The 16,117-nt window shown below is 47.1% G+C and overlaps 3 protein-coding genes across 5 annotated transcripts in view; 2 read left to right on the forward strand and 1 right to left on the reverse strand.

Moving 5' to 3' along the window:
- Positions 1-7,874, reverse strand: part of LARP6 (La ribonucleoprotein 6, translational regulator) — a 14,018-nt gene extending 6,144 nt beyond the window's left edge. Inside the window, exon 1 of the mRNA XM_073303710.1 lies at positions 7,266-7,874. Within this exon, the coding sequence (XP_073159811.1) occupies positions 7,266-7,846 (581 nt within the window). The 5' untranslated portion in view covers positions 7,847-7,874. The remainder of the gene's footprint in view (positions 1-7,265) is intronic.
- MAPDA (N6-Methyl-AMP deaminase) overlaps positions 1-9,286 on the forward strand; it is a 103,805-nt gene extending 94,519 nt beyond the window's left edge. For both annotated transcript variants that reach the window (XR_012153978.2, XR_012153981.2), the window contains 2 exons: positions 1,084-7,858; positions 8,668-9,286. The gene's annotated coding sequence lies outside the window, so the exon portion shown is untranslated. The remainder of the gene's footprint in view (positions 1-1,083; positions 7,859-8,667) is intronic.
- Positions 9,287-13,804: 4,518 nt separating this feature from the next.
- The window catches only part of LRRC49 (leucine rich repeat containing 49), a 115,470-nt gene continuing 113,157 nt past the window's right edge, over positions 13,805-16,117 (forward strand). Inside the window, exon 1 of one of the 2 annotated variants that reach the window (XM_073303708.2) lies at positions 13,805-15,243. In XM_073303708.2, the coding sequence (XP_073159809.2) occupies positions 15,175-15,243 (69 nt within the window). In that variant the 5' untranslated portion in view covers positions 13,805-15,174. The remainder of the gene's footprint in view (positions 15,244-16,117) is intronic. The other variant, XM_073303709.2, reaches the window with a different exon arrangement.

The raw sequence follows: 16,117 nt of genomic DNA on the forward strand, positions 1-16,117 counted from the left end.
AAGATGGCTGTTTTGTATACAAAAGTTCTACTTGGGTCAATGGATTTTGCACACAATACTTACTTATTGCTCACTCAGTTGTGGACACAAAGTCAGGTCCCTGGATAAATATACTGGAATAGTTCTAAGAAAGGTCTCCATATTTTAAGACCCTTTTAGCAAGTGAGGTGATGTTGGAAGTACAATTGAAAAGGGTAAGGGGAAGAGAGAGAGTGAATTTTTGTTTGAAAGCTAGTAACTTGTAGTACAGTTACTTTTAGATAGGGGCATCAGAGGGGGATGGAAAGGAAGACTTATTAGCATCCCAGTCTAAATAATTGACTATTTCTCACTTTGCTATGTCACTAAAGATAAAGAAAGTTATTTAATCTAATTAGAATATGGATTTTTAACTCTATCCATATCTTCACTTAGCTACCACTATGGAATTGTTTTAACGGGAAATTTAAGTACAAAACATACAGCTATCAAGGTTTTTTGAAGTGATTTTATTAGCATGGACATTTGCAACTACTGAGTTAAGATTAATGTGGGAAGAAAATCCAGGAAGAGCTTCATGCTTCAGAGAAAACCTTTTCATTTACAAAGGTCAGTACCACCCCCACAATATTAAAACACTGAATTCATCCTAGCTGGTCCTATTTTACTTTTTCCCCTCAAGTATTAGATATATGCCAGAAGCAGGATACCTCATCTCCTGATGCATTGGTCTGAGCTATACTGCATTGCTAGTTCTACCCACCTCAAACACCATTCACCTTTTCAATTCTGTTTGACAAGACTGTTTCACTTGGCACATTAAGTTTTTAAAAAAATTTTAGCTAAAATTTTCTATAAAATACTGAACATTGTCATTTCTATTTACAACCAGCTTTCTGCACTTGCTCTAGCTCTGGTGATCATAACCTGAAGAAATCACCATTTTCATAATACCATAAAAAAAGAAATTAATATTAAAAGGTGTTCAGGAATCAATCTTAGAAGGACACGAGGATTTTTTGTGAGAAACAAGCGTCTTAATAGATGTATATTGTCTACAACTTGCATTAAGTGTTTCTCTTTCTTTGGATATCTTTTATAAAGGATTTGACTGTCAAAGCTGCTTGGGCAGACTGAAAAACAACTTATTTAGGTTGTGACTCATCTGGAGATTACTCATACAGGAAACCAAATTCATCTGTGCACTGTGGGCAGAATGTGTCCTCTGGATATCAAAGCTGATAAGATTATCAATATATTAAGCTGTTTGGATACATTCTAACCTTTTGACAAACCTCAATGAAATCTCATTTGAAAGTGACTCTGCACTACAGTAATAAGCTTTGTATGATAAAAGCAAAATCAAAAGCACTGAACTGGGGTTCCACTGCCCTACTCACTGAAGACAACAGGAGTTTGGTATAAATTTAAATGGATTCAGGATTGGGCTCCAAGTAGTGGGAGCAGCACTAATTACCACCTTGCAAGTTGCAAAATTTCCTTTCTAAAGCACTATTTCAGACAGTCATATCATCACAAAACATTTCCAGTCTTAGTCTGTGCCCCAACATTTTTAAATTTGGTCAAAACCAAATAAAGCTGTTTTTGTGAAGGGGAGGGGAAACATCAGAAAAATATTTGTGTAACTTTTTAAAACTACCCATAAGCCAAAATAGCTGAGGATTGAATACTGCAATTTGCCTGGAAATAGACCGCAATGAGGTGTTCGCTGCCTTGACCTAGAGGAAATTGGTTTTCAGCTGCTACATTACAAGAGTCTCAAATTGCAAACTGAAAGTGTTGTAATGATTTGGAGAATGTCTATAGAATTTATGATTCTGGTTGATATTGTGAAGTTGTTCTTAGGAAAACTGCTATATCATGCAATGCTTCAGTCTATGGGTATGTCTATGCTACAGGACCTATACTGGCATAGCTACGTCCCTGTAGCAAAACTGGCATAACCTCATAGCATAGATGCAGCCTACACTGATGGAAGGGGTTTTTCTATCAGTGCAGGAACACAACTTTCTTGAAAAATGGTAGCTACATCAACGGAAGCATGCTTCCATCAGCACAGCTGCAGCTACACCAGGGGCTAGGTTGGCATAAGTTTGTCAGTCAGGGTTTGGAGTTTTCACACCCTCTGACCAGCATAGCTATGTTAACCTAACTTAAGTTTAGAACAGGCCTAAGTGTATCCACCATAGGCCCACAAGGCTTGTTGCATGTCCCTCCCAAACAAGATACAATGGGGGTCATTAGAACTCAGTGGAAACACCTGAATGACAATGGGTTAGCTGAGGCTGGGAGAAACTATTTCTTCTTACACATCTGCAGGGTGCTGGCACTTGGAGAGTGTAAAGTTCCCAAACAAGGCAAAAGCCCGCTCTACACTTAATTTAGATTGACATAGCTACATCACTCTGGGGCAATGAAAAATTCACCCTCCTGTGTACTGTAGTTAAGCTGACCTAACTGCTGTGTAGATACAGCTAAGTCAATGGAAGAATTTGTCCATCAGCCCAGCTAGTGCAGCTCAGGGAGATGGATTACCTAGATCTACAGTGATAGAAACTCAACTTATGTCCATATAGGAAGCCTTTATGCCATGGTCCTACAGTGGGACCACTACAGTGCTGCAATTGTGCTGCTGTAGCATCCATGGCATAAACGTTTAAAAAGAACTCACAGGAACCTTTGGGAAGGAGAAGAGGAGATGGGCATATTTTCATGGGTGGCAGTGATTTAGTTGCAGGGCCAAGCTCAGAGAAAGCAAGCTGACCTAAGATTGCAGGAAAAGTCAAAGTAGAGGCTGCAGCAACAATGGGACACCAGCCCCAGGAAAGCTCCAGAATGGAGAGAAAACAGACACAGGGAAATTAATGTAGGGTTTCTAATTTTGTACAGATCTGTGCATTTCTTCTGCTGTTAAAGAGCAATATTTTTTTTGGAATCTTGTGCAATCTGTGTTGTTACGTCTATCATGTGCCCCCTTTGAAAAGGTAAACTGCAGACCCAGAACACTTACATGGTTGGAGTTCTCAGAGAGGGTGTACCTCTGTATTGTACTATAATTGAGAGTGTGATATTGCAATTAAAGACTATAGAAATCAGCACAAGGAATGGGCTCAGCCATAGCTTATGGATGTCCTGATTTTTGAGTGCTTATCTATACTGTCTTCAATTTCCTTTAGCATATTAGATGGAACTTCATGTCAAACAGCTTTTACACTTGAGTATTCCTTTGTATTTTAAAGGGGTCTTTCTATTCATCCTAGAAATAGAAATACAATATGAAGTTAAAGTCAACTTGAAAATAATTTTAACTTAAAAGTAACTAGATTTCAGGTACTAAACCTGTCTGTGGTCCTTGGCCAACTTTTATTATTATTATTTTTTTTTAAAGTGTTTCACACAAACAGTAAACTGACTTTCTAGTCTATCAAATGAACAAACTAAAAGACAGGGATTTAGAGCAGAGAGCAGTTGCCTTTCAGTTTATAGTAATTTTGAGTGTTGCCATTAACAAAAGTAGATAAAAAATTCAAAGAGAAATATTTTGGTTTGACTGTCTCTTTAAGCCATTCTGTCCCCCATAATCAATTATTAAATCGAAAATTAAATATGTATTTAATAACTATCAAGTTACCATAATTATAAAGCATTGAGGGGAACGAATGTCAATGTACATATTTAAAGTGGTTAATATTTTGCCGTCAGTTAAAAGTGGTCAGAAGCTTTCAATTGTATTACCAAAAAGCACACACAAAATTTGTGTGTTGATTGCTGAGTTATTAAATTAGTTCTATTTAAATTATGTTTTGTTTATGAGAGAGGTATCTTTCTCTACACAAGTTAAATAGCTAAGTGGTAATCCTAGATTATAGCATTTTAATGGGTAGAAGCAAATCTCTAACAAGATTACAAACCAGTGCTCAGAAATAACTAACCAGTAATCTGATTACTGTGTTTCTACTTCTAAAGAAATATCAAGTCTTATAATTCAACATACCATTTCTGATTAGGCATCACTCCTAGTGCAAAAGTTATCCTTCATTCAAATCCAAAGCTTTCTGCTTTTTGCATCTTTCCTGGCATCAAACGAGCCTCAATTCCCCTTTTCACTCCATTCCTCTCTCTTTTGTCATTGCACAGCATACTTCATTAGGGGGGTCAACAACAAAACAACTTTAACTATACTGGTATAGTTAAGCAGTAAAGTTGCACAATCCCTGAACTTGGATATGATTATACCAGTATAAATGCATTCACACTGAGGGGCTGTAGCAGTATAACTATATTGGTTATAATATCCCCCATTCCCTCCTTAACCAAAAGTTATACTGATAAAAGAGTGGTTTAAACCAGGTCTTAGTCAGTTATGAATTTTAAGTTGTCAGAGCTCTTATGGTGTCCCTCTGGCCCACAGCATTTCCTTGCCTGTTTTTGGCACGGTATAGGCCTCCCTGTAAACACCAACTTTTCACCACTGCCATCTTCCCACAGTGTATTTGTCTTTCCACTCACATAGACCCTAAGGTGAACTGAGCGAAGGACTAGTCTGGGTTTCATTGCAAAGCAGAGCCCAACAGTTCCATTAAGATTAAGAAGTCTCACAATTGAACCTGTAACAGGTGCAAATCATTTTAATACTGCTCACTCTATTTGTATATTTTTATTAAACAAGTCTATGTGTATTTACATCATTAACAAGTTGGCATTTTAGCTAAATAATTGATCCCATACTATATATTATTTTATGTGTGTGTGTGTGTATATATATATACACACACACACACTATAATGACAAATACCAAACTGGAAATGGCAACCTACTAACTTGGAGTTATAGCTGCAACATGTAGTCTTCTCTTACACATCAAGTGTAGTAGTGGTGGCATGTAAGGGAATAATGACAACATATTTCTTCCACCCATGATTAATTGGATTAGCCTCTAACTCACACAGGCCTCATCTATACTAGGGGAAATGTTTTTACAATGTGGTAGCTAACACATTGTAAAACCCTAGTGCAGACAAGGCAAGTTTGTAGTCTTACAACCAGCTAAATCAAAGTAAACACTTTTTTTTTAAACACACACACAGCATAAGATATACCCACAGACCTTGCCCACAACCACAACGGCATTGTCTATCCTGAAAAAATTAGTGTTATTGTCTACAAACAAAACTTGTGTTTAACCAGACCAGCTCAGCCCCCTTATGTGCACAGAGTTATACTGGTATGGCTTATTCCTGTAAGGGAACAATAAGCTACATTGGTATGAAGCACTTTTATACTAGTATAACTGTTTCCACACTAGGTGTACTAGTGGAACTATCAATAAAAAAACCTCACATCCTTAACGGAAACAGTTATACTACTTAACCACCATTTAGTCCCAAGTCAGTCATGTTAACTGGTCACAGTTAACTCCATAGACCTCTCTACCATCTATAATAAAATCTGCACAGACGATACTTCCCAAAAGCAGTTTGATGGTCAGTATAGAAAAGTGCATCCTGCACTCTTTACATTATTCCATTCTTTTGAGCAATCCTCAAAAGATCATTATAGCCACAATACAGGAAGATTACTGTGCCTACAAGCAGTTCATCTACCTAACTCTTCATGATTACAGAAGATTTAATGTCAGGACAAGAAACGAGTAGCAGACAGAAGCCCTTCTAATTTCCAAAGGAGAGAGTTTTACTAAGTGCATCCGGTGCTCCACCTGGCAGCAGTGCCCCATTTCATCTGAAGTAAAGCCATTGGACTGAGCTGTTTTGAGGCCTTTGATTCATTTATTTCTAGGGTAACTCCTTGTTGAGAGTGGCCACTGCATCACACTCCAGAAGGAGACTGACACAAACTAATTGTGCTAATGAACAATTCTGGAAATAGCTTCCAATCTCAGCACCACACCATGTAGCTCTAGTGTTTTGAGGCAACATTAAGGACTGGATTGGTTCTAATCCTCCTTTCTCCTCCAACCCTGGGTGAACTCTGCCATGTAAACATCACCCACCCAATCAGATTAACAAAGCCTCCAACTCAGAAGGAAATACCTAATCCATGATTTATATGAGAGGTTTGCTATGTGAGTACTGCAGGAGGGAGAGGATGGAGAGTCATGGCCAGGGGTATTTCACCCTTCTGGTGTCCAATAACTTCCCCAGCAAAGAAATGTATTTGCCCTCTCTATTAACACATTGCTATATATTAGCAAAGGATCATTTGGGTCCACAGTTTCCAAACTTGTGCATGATTCTCCCCCTCCCCCCATTCTTTAAGTCACTGAAGAGCCCCACAACAGAGATTTTGCCAGCCAGCAGGAGGGCAGGCTGCATTTCTAGGATTCAATAAGGGCAGTTAAACTCCAATGAAAGTTGTGGAATCCCCATCACTAGAAGTTTTTACAACAGGTTGGACAAACACCTGTTAAAGATGGTCTGGGTTTACTAGGTCCTGCCTCTGCAGGAGGCTGGATTAACTGACCTCTCCAGGTCCCTCCCAGCCCTACATTGCTCTGATTGACCCAGAGAGCTGGGAAGTGCAATCTGGCCCCTGGCTGCTCCTTCGGAGACGTTTGGCTTTTCCATAGTGGTTTTGCATGGAAATCTCTCCCCCAGGGTTCAGACAAGGTCATCACAGTGGGAGTTAAAGAGCTGAAAGGAGACCCCAGCACCTCTGCGGGGGGACGGGGGAGGTCACCACCTCCTCCAGCCACTGCCCGCGGCTCCTCCCCTACCTCGGGTTTCCAGCGCTAGTAAACCCGACCCGCCAGTCCAGCCCCCTCCCCGTCGAAGTGCCAGATTAGCAGGGGATCCCTCCCTCGCCTCAGCCCCCAGGCAAGCCTCCCGCAGACGGCGCCCTGCCAGACACGTCTCCAGCAATGCGCGTGTCTCTCGGGGGGCGGGGGCAGCCGCTGCCTGATGCGACGTCCATCCCGAGTTACACCAAGTTCCCGATTGGACCAGCGGCTACTCCCGAGCCCTCATTGCATCAGGCGCTGGCCACCCCCTTGCAGCGCCCCGGCCCATCGCGGGGCGAACACCAGTCTCCTACGGCGCTCGGCACCAGGCAGCCCCCGCCCGCGTCTAACACCCCGCGGGGCGGGGCAGCTCCCCCAGCCGCAGGGCCCCGCGGGGCGCAGCGCGGTCGGCGGGAGGGGTCCCCCTAGGTAGGCACTAACTGCCCCCGCTTGTCCGGGGCTCCCCAGCACAGCAGCCGAGCCGGGGGCCGGGCCGGGCGCCGCTCACGTCCCGGGGCCGCGCTGTACCTAGATTTCCCATATCTGCCGGAGTCATCCTCGCTACAGCTGCCCCCGCCCAGCAGGCTCAGACCCGGGGCTCCGCCGTCCTCCTCCTCCTCCGCCGGGATGGCCACTCGGATCCGCACTGGGCCGCTCCCCGGCTCCCCCGCGCCTGCCTCTCCGACCGGGCTCGGAGCGCCACCGGGCCCGTCCTCCAGCGGCTCCGCGCTCCGGCTGACGACCCCGGGCTGCTCCGGATCGGGGCCCTGGGGGCTCCCTGGCGGCAGCTCGGCCATGAGGCTCGGGTGTGAAGGGGGCGTCGGCGGCCGGTGCCAGGGCAGAGCCCGCCAGAGCCGGCGGAGTCTAGCGAGCAGCGATGCAGCTGGGCTGCCTGCAGCCGCCGCCGCCTTCTCCTCCCGCCGCGCCTCTGAGCCAGGCAGCGCCGCGGCGGCGCCCCCAGCTCCAGACCCCTCCTGCTCTTGGGCGGCCGGCCCCCGCCTACCTTCGCGGGGAGCCGGGGGGCCGGGCCAGCGCTCCCCGTCCGCCGCCCTCCCGGGCAGCAGCAGACAGAGGAGGCAGCGGAGCCAGGCGCTGAGCAGCGCGTACATGGCCGCCCCGGGGTAAGCCTAGCGCAGGGGAGGGGGCAGGCTGCGCGCCAGGGCTTTTATACCCGGGGGCCGGTCGGTGTGCCGGGCTGAGCCGCACGCCCTGGGCGAGGCAAAGGGGGCGGAGGGGCACAAACGCCCCATCCCGGGCAGCCGGGTGGGGGCGGGGATAGTTTGCGAGTGGGGCGAGGCCCCTCTCACCCCACCCAAGGAAGGGGGTGGGGGTGTCTCTGGACGTGGGATCCGGGCAGCACCACCACCCTCGGGACAGAATCTCCCTCCTGTAGGCACCCTGTTTCAGGAAGGCGTGGGGTAGACCTCTCCCCATGTCGGCGAAGGACTCCGCTGGGTGAGTTTCCATGAGACAAGGGCTCACTCATTTGTCGGGGCAGGAAAGGGGTTATTGCACTCTTCTAAAGGAGAGTCACAGTTTGCCAGCCTTCTCCTAGTCACAACCTCTGTAATCCTCCTGTATACTCAGGAGGAGGCCTGGGAAAATCCCTTCATCCAAGCTAGTAGGGTGATTGAACCTCTGGATGTCATCAGGACCCTCCAGATATTAGGGGCTTTGTTTTATATACATAACTATAATCCCCTGTGCCCCCCCCCCCAAAGTCCTGATTTTTCACATTTAGCTGGCCTGCCCTATAAGTTAGCAACATTCAGTGGCTTCCAGGCCTGGGAATATGTGATATCCCAAGGTCAGTTTGGGGCTGAGAAGGGTAGACAGAGGGATGGCAAGCTACTCAAACTCAGTCACTGGACATTTCTGTCAAAATTACTATCCGCCAAATAGTTAATGTTATTTTATCTGTTGCCATTAGGTTTCAGAGTTAACAGTTCAATGCGCTGATTGGCATCAGTTCACACCTCTTTCCCCGGTGTTATTTTCAGCTATCTGAAGAAAGTGCTGCATCAGGTCAAAATAGATTATCTTGGCAACCATAAGAGGTAGGAATTAATTTTTTTAAATGTAATTAGAAAGTGATTGGGCCATCAGGGAAGTGCAGCTATAAGGGTTCACGATATTCCAGTTGAACTTCTGATTATCTTCTATCTATTCCTTGATTTGCATTCTTATGTGCTAAATATATTACAACATGCAGTTTATCTTAGTGAACAACTTTGAGACCTTAATGTGATTTTGCATCTAATGACTTCATAAAGAAATCACTGCATGCAATGCACAGCTTCCAAAGTATAATGTGACTGTCATACAAAGAAGTTTATGGTAACTATGAACAGCTTAAAGGAACTCAAGTAGCATTGTCTTTTCCTAGTATTTGAATATATTGAAAATGTCTGTTGTTTTAAATTGTTTACATTCCATCTTGAGTCTCATCTTCTGGAAAATTAAAATGGTTTATTCAATAGCTGCTGAGGTTGTAAATGTTTGAGAAATGGCCTGAAGATAACAAACATGAATAAACAGAAATGATTGCATACATTTTATTGTTTTATACTATAGGATCATAGATGTGCCTGGTGCTTTACAGAGAGACTATAGACATGGTACCTGCTCTGACCAGCTTAACTTTAACATGGGAGTTGCTCCATTGACTGTGTCTTGCCCATCTGTAAAATGTATTTCCCTGGTGGTATGCGGGAAAATACCCTAAAGAATGAGATGCACTCTAATACTGCAATGATGCAGGGTCATACACATACCATAGATAACACAATGTTCCTGTGAGGCAAGGGGGTGGTATTCCCATTTTATATCACCTGAACTCTCATTTATCAAACCTTTAAAAACGATTATATTGATAATCCAATGTACTACACTCGAGGACTTCACTAAACTCACTCATATCAATGGCACTTTTTCATCATAACTATTTTACTTCAAAGGCAAAAATAACAATACCTCATAGCTTATGTTCAAATAAATCTGTTAGTCTCTAAAGTGCCACAAGTACTCCTTTTCTTCATACTTACATAGTATCTTTCATCCAGAGTGCTTCAGAAATACTAAGTCAGTGTATAGGAGCAATCACTTCCTGCCCACTGAAATACATGGTTATAATCGTGTACCAAATACAACAGCATTTAGGAGAGAAACAAAGTTACCAACATTTTGCCAGCTAGGTGATAGGTGCTTTAGAATTCTCTGAAAGATGGAATTTGAACAGTACAACATCAGTCCGAAGTCTGGCTGTCGGTCAGAAAGTAGGGGGAGAACAAAATGTCTATGATTTCCCCCTGAAACACTGTGTGGATTTTTTTAAGTAAAACTTTTGCCATTGTATTTCCATGAATCAGGTGGCCAGCCTTCTCAGTCTAGGAGAAATTGGCTGGAGACTAGCATATGACCACTTTAGTAATCAGCCAGATAACTTCCAGATTTGGGTCTCTTTTATTGCTTTGCATTGTGGGATTAAGTGACTAGGCAAGAGTAAAATTAGGTTAGGTAGACAGTCTCAGAGGTTCTGGGTAGAGCTGAGCACTTTTCCATTTCTAATCCCTATGGCAGTGTTTCTCAACCTATGGCTCATGTGACATCCTCAGGGCCATACAGTATTCCTGAGGGAATTCTGCACCAAAAAAAAATTAAAAATTATGCGCACAATATTTTAAAATTCTGCAAATTGCATTTGTTAATAAATAAATGTGGTTCCAGCATGGCAGTGGGGAGCACAGGCCACTGGCTGCATTGAGGAGGAAGATCATCCTGAAGCCCCTACTTCCCCTAGTACAGGGACTCAGCAGTGAGGCTGCACCTCACCCTGACACAGTGCAAGGGCTGGGCCTGCCCCAGAAACACCCAGGGGCCCTACCCCTCTGTGGGTGGGCAGGCTCAGCCCAGCAGGAGCCAAGTGTGGAGGGGCTTAGTGTGTGGGGGGAGATCCAGGTGTGGGGTGAGAGGTTTCTGTGTGGGGCAATCTGAGTGTGGACGTCTCAGTGGGAGATCTGGATGTACAGGGGTTCGTTGGGTGGTTCCAGGTACAGGGGCAATGGGACTCTGCAGGGGATCCAGGTGGGTGTAGGGGCTCAGCAGGGGGGGAGTCTGGGTGCTGGGAGAGTGGGGCTTGATGGGGAGGGGTCCAGGTGCAACTGGTTAGGGCTCAGTGGCATGGGGGTCTGGGTGTGGGAGCTCATCCAGGGGGGGCCAATTGTAAGGGGGTAGGGCTTGTCAGGGTAAGGGTTTGATGGTCCTGCTTAATGGGGGAGCCCAGCTGCTGCTGAGGGGATGCCACATGCCTGACTTCTGCTTCCCCCCGTGATTCCCCTTTTCTTTCCCATCTCATCCCCCTCTCCCACTGCCCCATCCCTCTCCCCTCCCTCCCACATTCCCCTCCCCCTGTCCTATTCCATCCCCTTCCTTCCCACTGCCTCTTCCCCCCACCCCCTAGCCCACTTCCCTCATTTCCCTGCTCTTCCTTATCCAGCCTCACCGTTGGCACTCACTGTCGCACAGAAAACAGGAAGGCTCCCAGCACATAGAAGGGGAGCATAACTGGCACTCGGACCAGGAGGCGGCATTCAGCTGCATAGTCCACACACAGTCTACTTCGGTGGGGCAGCTTTGCACTTGCAGAAATGAGAGGAAGAGGAGTGGTACATAACCCAGTGTGCCCCCCATGTCTCGCCTCTGTTTGCGGGGAGGAATCCTCCCCAAAAAACTGTGCCCGCCGTCGTGCCCCCCGCCCCCCAAGCCGTGTGGCTTCCCTTTGCTTCCCTGCTGTTTTCTGCAGAGAAGCACAGGATTTCAGGCCCGGGAGGAGGGAGGGGGTGTGGGTCCTGCGGGCATGCAGTCTTGCAGAATTCCCCCAGGAATAAGGTAGTACAGTGTACATATATTGTGAGGATGCGGGCCACATAACGCATAAACAGCTGCATATGCAGCCCATAATGTAAAGAGGTTGAGAACCACTGTCCTAGGGGTTCATGTTACCCTTTGAAAAAGTCCTTCAATTTCAGGTTCAAATGAACCCAGTATTTCCAAGTGAAACTCACGCTGTCTTTGCATCAGCTCATGCAGAAATAAAATTTCATATGGTTTTGCCACAAAAGCATCAGTTGACTCAGATTTTAAAAATATCCATACTTAGCTTTTTGCTGAGTCTCATCTGAGTTCATAATGTAACCCCGTAAAGCCCAGGTAAGTTTATCAGTGTTTCCTGCTTAGCTGCAAACACTTAACATTAGTTGTGAAGGCTGAACAAAAACTCTCTTGTAATTTCAAGAGTGGCTATAGAGTGAACGTGCAGGGTTTTAACTTTGACTGTTTTAATCTTCAAGTGGACAACACCAGAAGTAATCTGTGAGTGGATGTTTGCCTTCGGCACAGTGTCCCTTAGCTGTAACAGAACAGATTTAAGACATTCCTGATGTTCCTGGTATTAAGAATTGAGGGCTTAGTTCAGGGATGGGCAAACTTTTTGGCCCGAGGGCCACATTGGGGTTGCAAAACGGTATGGAGGGCCGGTAGGGAAGGCTGTGCCTCTGCAAAAAGCCTGGCCCCCACCCCCATTCGCCCCCTCCCTCTTCCCTCCCCCTGACTGCCCCTTCAGAACTCCTGACTCTTCCAACCCCCCTGCTCCTTGTCCCCTGACCGCTCACTCCTGGGACCCCTACCCCTAACCGCCCCCCCAGGATCCCACCCCCTATCCAACCCCCCCTGTTCCCTGTCCCCTGACTGCCCTGACCCCTATCCACACCCCCACGCCCTGACAGGCTCCCCGGGACCTCCTACCCATCCAACCCCCCCACTCCTTATTCCCTGACCACCCCCTCCTGAGATCTCCGTCCCTAACTGCCCCCCCAGGACCCCACCTCCATCCAACCCCCCTGTTTCCTGTCCCCACCATCCCAGGACCCCCCGCCAGGGACCCCACCCCCTATCCAACCCCCCTGCTCCCTGTCTCCTGACCACCCCTCCGAACCTCCGCTGCATCCAACCGCCCCCTGACTGCCCCCCGGGACCTCCTGCCCTTTGTCCAACCCTCCCGCCCCGTTACCATGCTGGCAGCAGGACAGGCTTATTGGAAAGCCTGGGAGGTGGGCAGGCACAAGCCGCACTGCTCGCTTGGCGGCATGGCTGTTGGGGAAGGGCCGGGGACTAGGCTCCCTGGCCGGAAGCTCAAGGGCCGGGCAGGATGGTCCCGCGGGCCAGATGTGGCCCACGGGCTGTAGTTTGCCCACCTCTGGCTTAGTTGTTTGCACTTGATCTGTGAGCATCAGGGAACCTCAACACACTGTTGGGCCCTGCTCACATAGTAGGAAGATCAGCAGGCTCCAGGATTTGTCCATAGCGAGGGAGTGGGTTGGAATTATTTCCATCCTAACTGCAAACTGTCTGAAAAGATAATGTGGCCTCAGGCTGTTTTAGCTTTCCTATGAGCCTCTCTTTCCTATTGAATCCCTCCTGTAAGGGCAATTTCTTGTGGCAGCCTGAGGCCCTTAAGGGTCATACTGTAATAGGGTCATACTGCTAAAGAGCTGGGGAGAGCAGCAAGAAGCCCCAGAGTATAGAGAGGAACAGAGTCCTCCAGGTGGACAACTTTACTGCCTATACAGCACACTAACCCTCAAAGGAATGAGGTTATCACCTCTGAAATGATATCAGATCCTGCTGGCCTGAGAAACCAATGAAACTTGGGTGAATTAAGGTAGCACAGAAATAACATATTCGTGGAAACTTACATGGAAAGATTTTTACAGAACTTTAACTCTGTAGTCCTGTGGGTCTGATTTTAGTGGAATAATTTATGGTAAACACTGCAATCAAACATTACTATACATTCAGAATATGCCCTTCAAAAGGGTTTGGACTCTTCTAACCCTTCACTTAGATAATACAAAAACTATTTTTATGTTTTTATATAATACAATTTTATTTTCTAGGTTAAATCTTAGTTTGTTTCCTACTGAATTTCACCATCCTTAAAAACCATGAATTAGGAGAAATGTATGAGAACTCTACACATAATTTTGAAAGATGATTCATTTATAGTGGTGACTAATCTAGATAATATGAATTTAGTGAGTAAAAGGATAATTCCATACAAGCTAAAAATATTAGTTTTGTTTAAGTGTTTAACAAAGTTGAAGTAAAAAGATAACAGGATTTCAGCATGTAATTGATTAAAACTAAATTATTGTACACTGACTACAGGCTTTTGTTACAGGCTAAAGTTTTCAAAAGTCTCTAAGTAACTTAAACACTAAGTCTCATTTTCAAAAGTGACTTAGCAGTTTGGATCCAACAAACAAACCCCTACCTCAACTAGACACTTCACTACACATGCTTTTCCCCCAGAGAGTATGAGAGAACAACCACCACATGACATGTTAGTCATGTTGCTTAATGTACTACTGGAAGATGCTCAGATACTAATATGTGCAGGTGACATTAGAATCTATGTCCAACAGAGCTGAAATAAGTTTTGAAAGCTAGACAGGCATTTTAAAATATTTTAGCATCAGTCTGTGCAATAGTCCTTGAACTCCACTGAGACATGAAAAGCTCCAATCCTTATAGAAGTGATGACATTGGTCATGCATACCATTACTATGTGAACTTTTTTACTTTTGGGGAATAAGATGTAAGAAGTGGGGATTGGAGTAGAAATAGTTATTTCTAGCAATACATCTATTGGCTAAACTGTATGGAACCTGTGTCAGAGTAGCAGCCGTGTTAGTCTGTATTCGCAAACAGAAAAGGAGTACTTGTGGCACCTTAGAGACTAACCAATTCATTTGAGCATGAGCTTTCGTGAGCTACAGCTCACTTCATTTAACGGAAATCAAATTGAACAGTCCCTGCCTAAAGAAACAAAGCTCCTTAAGAAGCGAAGAGGGTGAGCGGCTCCTGGTACCATGAGTACATGCCTCCCCAGGCAGCCCAGGGCTATGGGACACCTTCACAGCCAGCCGTGCCGCTTCACTGGTTAAAAAACCCCGTTTCACAATATTGCTTGGCCCTGGCGGAGCAGCAAGGGCCAGGGGACGACGAATGAAAAGGAAGAGCCGGGGCGACGGAGGGGGCCGCTGAGAGTGACGCGAAATGAACAAGGCCTTGGCACCAGGGGAGGGCAGCACAGACAGCAGAGCCCGCAACTGGGCGCTCAGCACCGCGGCCAGCGCCCCCCTCCCCGCTGACCCTGCCCCTCCAGGGCCCGTTCGCTTCGCTCCGGCTGCGGCTGGGTATCCCCGGGCCGGCCCTGCCCTGGCGGCGCGGGGGTGGGGGGAAGCCAGAGCGCGAAAAAACTGGACCGGAAGTGGTGGTTGCTAAGGCAACTCGGGAGAGGTTTCCGCCGGCCAAAGCAAAAGGAGGCGGTGGCTGCGCGGCGTGGTCGCCGGGTGGCCGCGCGGGGAGACTCGTTTCCATGGTGCCCAGCAAGTTCCGGCCCGGCGGCGGCGGCAGGGCCGGGCCCAGCACTGTAGGTGCCGCGAGGGTGAGGGGAGAGGATTAGTAGCAGCGGCCGCCGCGGGAGGGGAGGGCGTGGGCCCGGGCCCCGCCAGTGGCAGGTGCGGGGCTTGTGAGCTGGATGCCTCGGATCTTGGCTGCCCCAGGGAGCCTTGTGCCCTTTCCGCGCCCGCCGGGCTCCCTGGTCCCCGCCCCACATATCCTGGCCGTCTGCCGCCCAGTGCACGGGCAGTGTCCCGGCACCCTGGGGCTATCACCCCTCGTAGAGGCCATGGCTCCATCCCCCCTTCTCTCAGCCTGCGGGTGCGGTCCGCAGGATCCCCCCACCCGTGCCCTGGCTTGCTGCCCCTACGAGGCCGTGCCCAGCCCCGCCCCACCTGCCAGGAGGCGACGATTCTCCCCCGCCCCGTCTCACGCCGAGGCTGCTCTCCTCGCTCTGCTCCTGCACCCGTGGAAACGCAGGATGGGCAAGCTGCTCCCTTTTGCTAAACGCGAGCCAAAAATTCATCTTTGTCAGGACTTCGAATGTGTAAATTACTGTGTTAATGCTCAGTGTTGTTGTCTGGATTATTTTTTCTTTTGCATCTCATACCCTTAGAGATGGGGAATTGCGCAGGTGGGCAGGTAGTCACAGCAGCTGTTTGGTTGCCCTTGGATGCTGCTTGCTTGTACCATCGTACATGTGTTTCAGGGAACACCTCAACACCATGACAGCTTAAAATTTGCCAGGCTGTACAGTACACTAGCAGTGATTATGATCAGGAGAATGGAGTATATTTACATGTACACCTCTACCCCTATATAACGCAGTTCTCAGGTGCCAAAAATCTTACCGCATTATAGGTGAAACCGCGTTATATAGAACTTGCTTTGGCCGCGAGACTCATTTCCATTATTAATAG

The sequence above is a fragment of the Lepidochelys kempii genome, chromosome 10, assembly GCF_965140285.1.
Source record: "Lepidochelys kempii isolate rLepKem1 chromosome 10, rLepKem1.hap1, whole genome shotgun sequence".
NCBI classification, from domain to species: Eukaryota; Metazoa; Chordata; order Testudines; family Cheloniidae; genus Lepidochelys; species Lepidochelys kempii.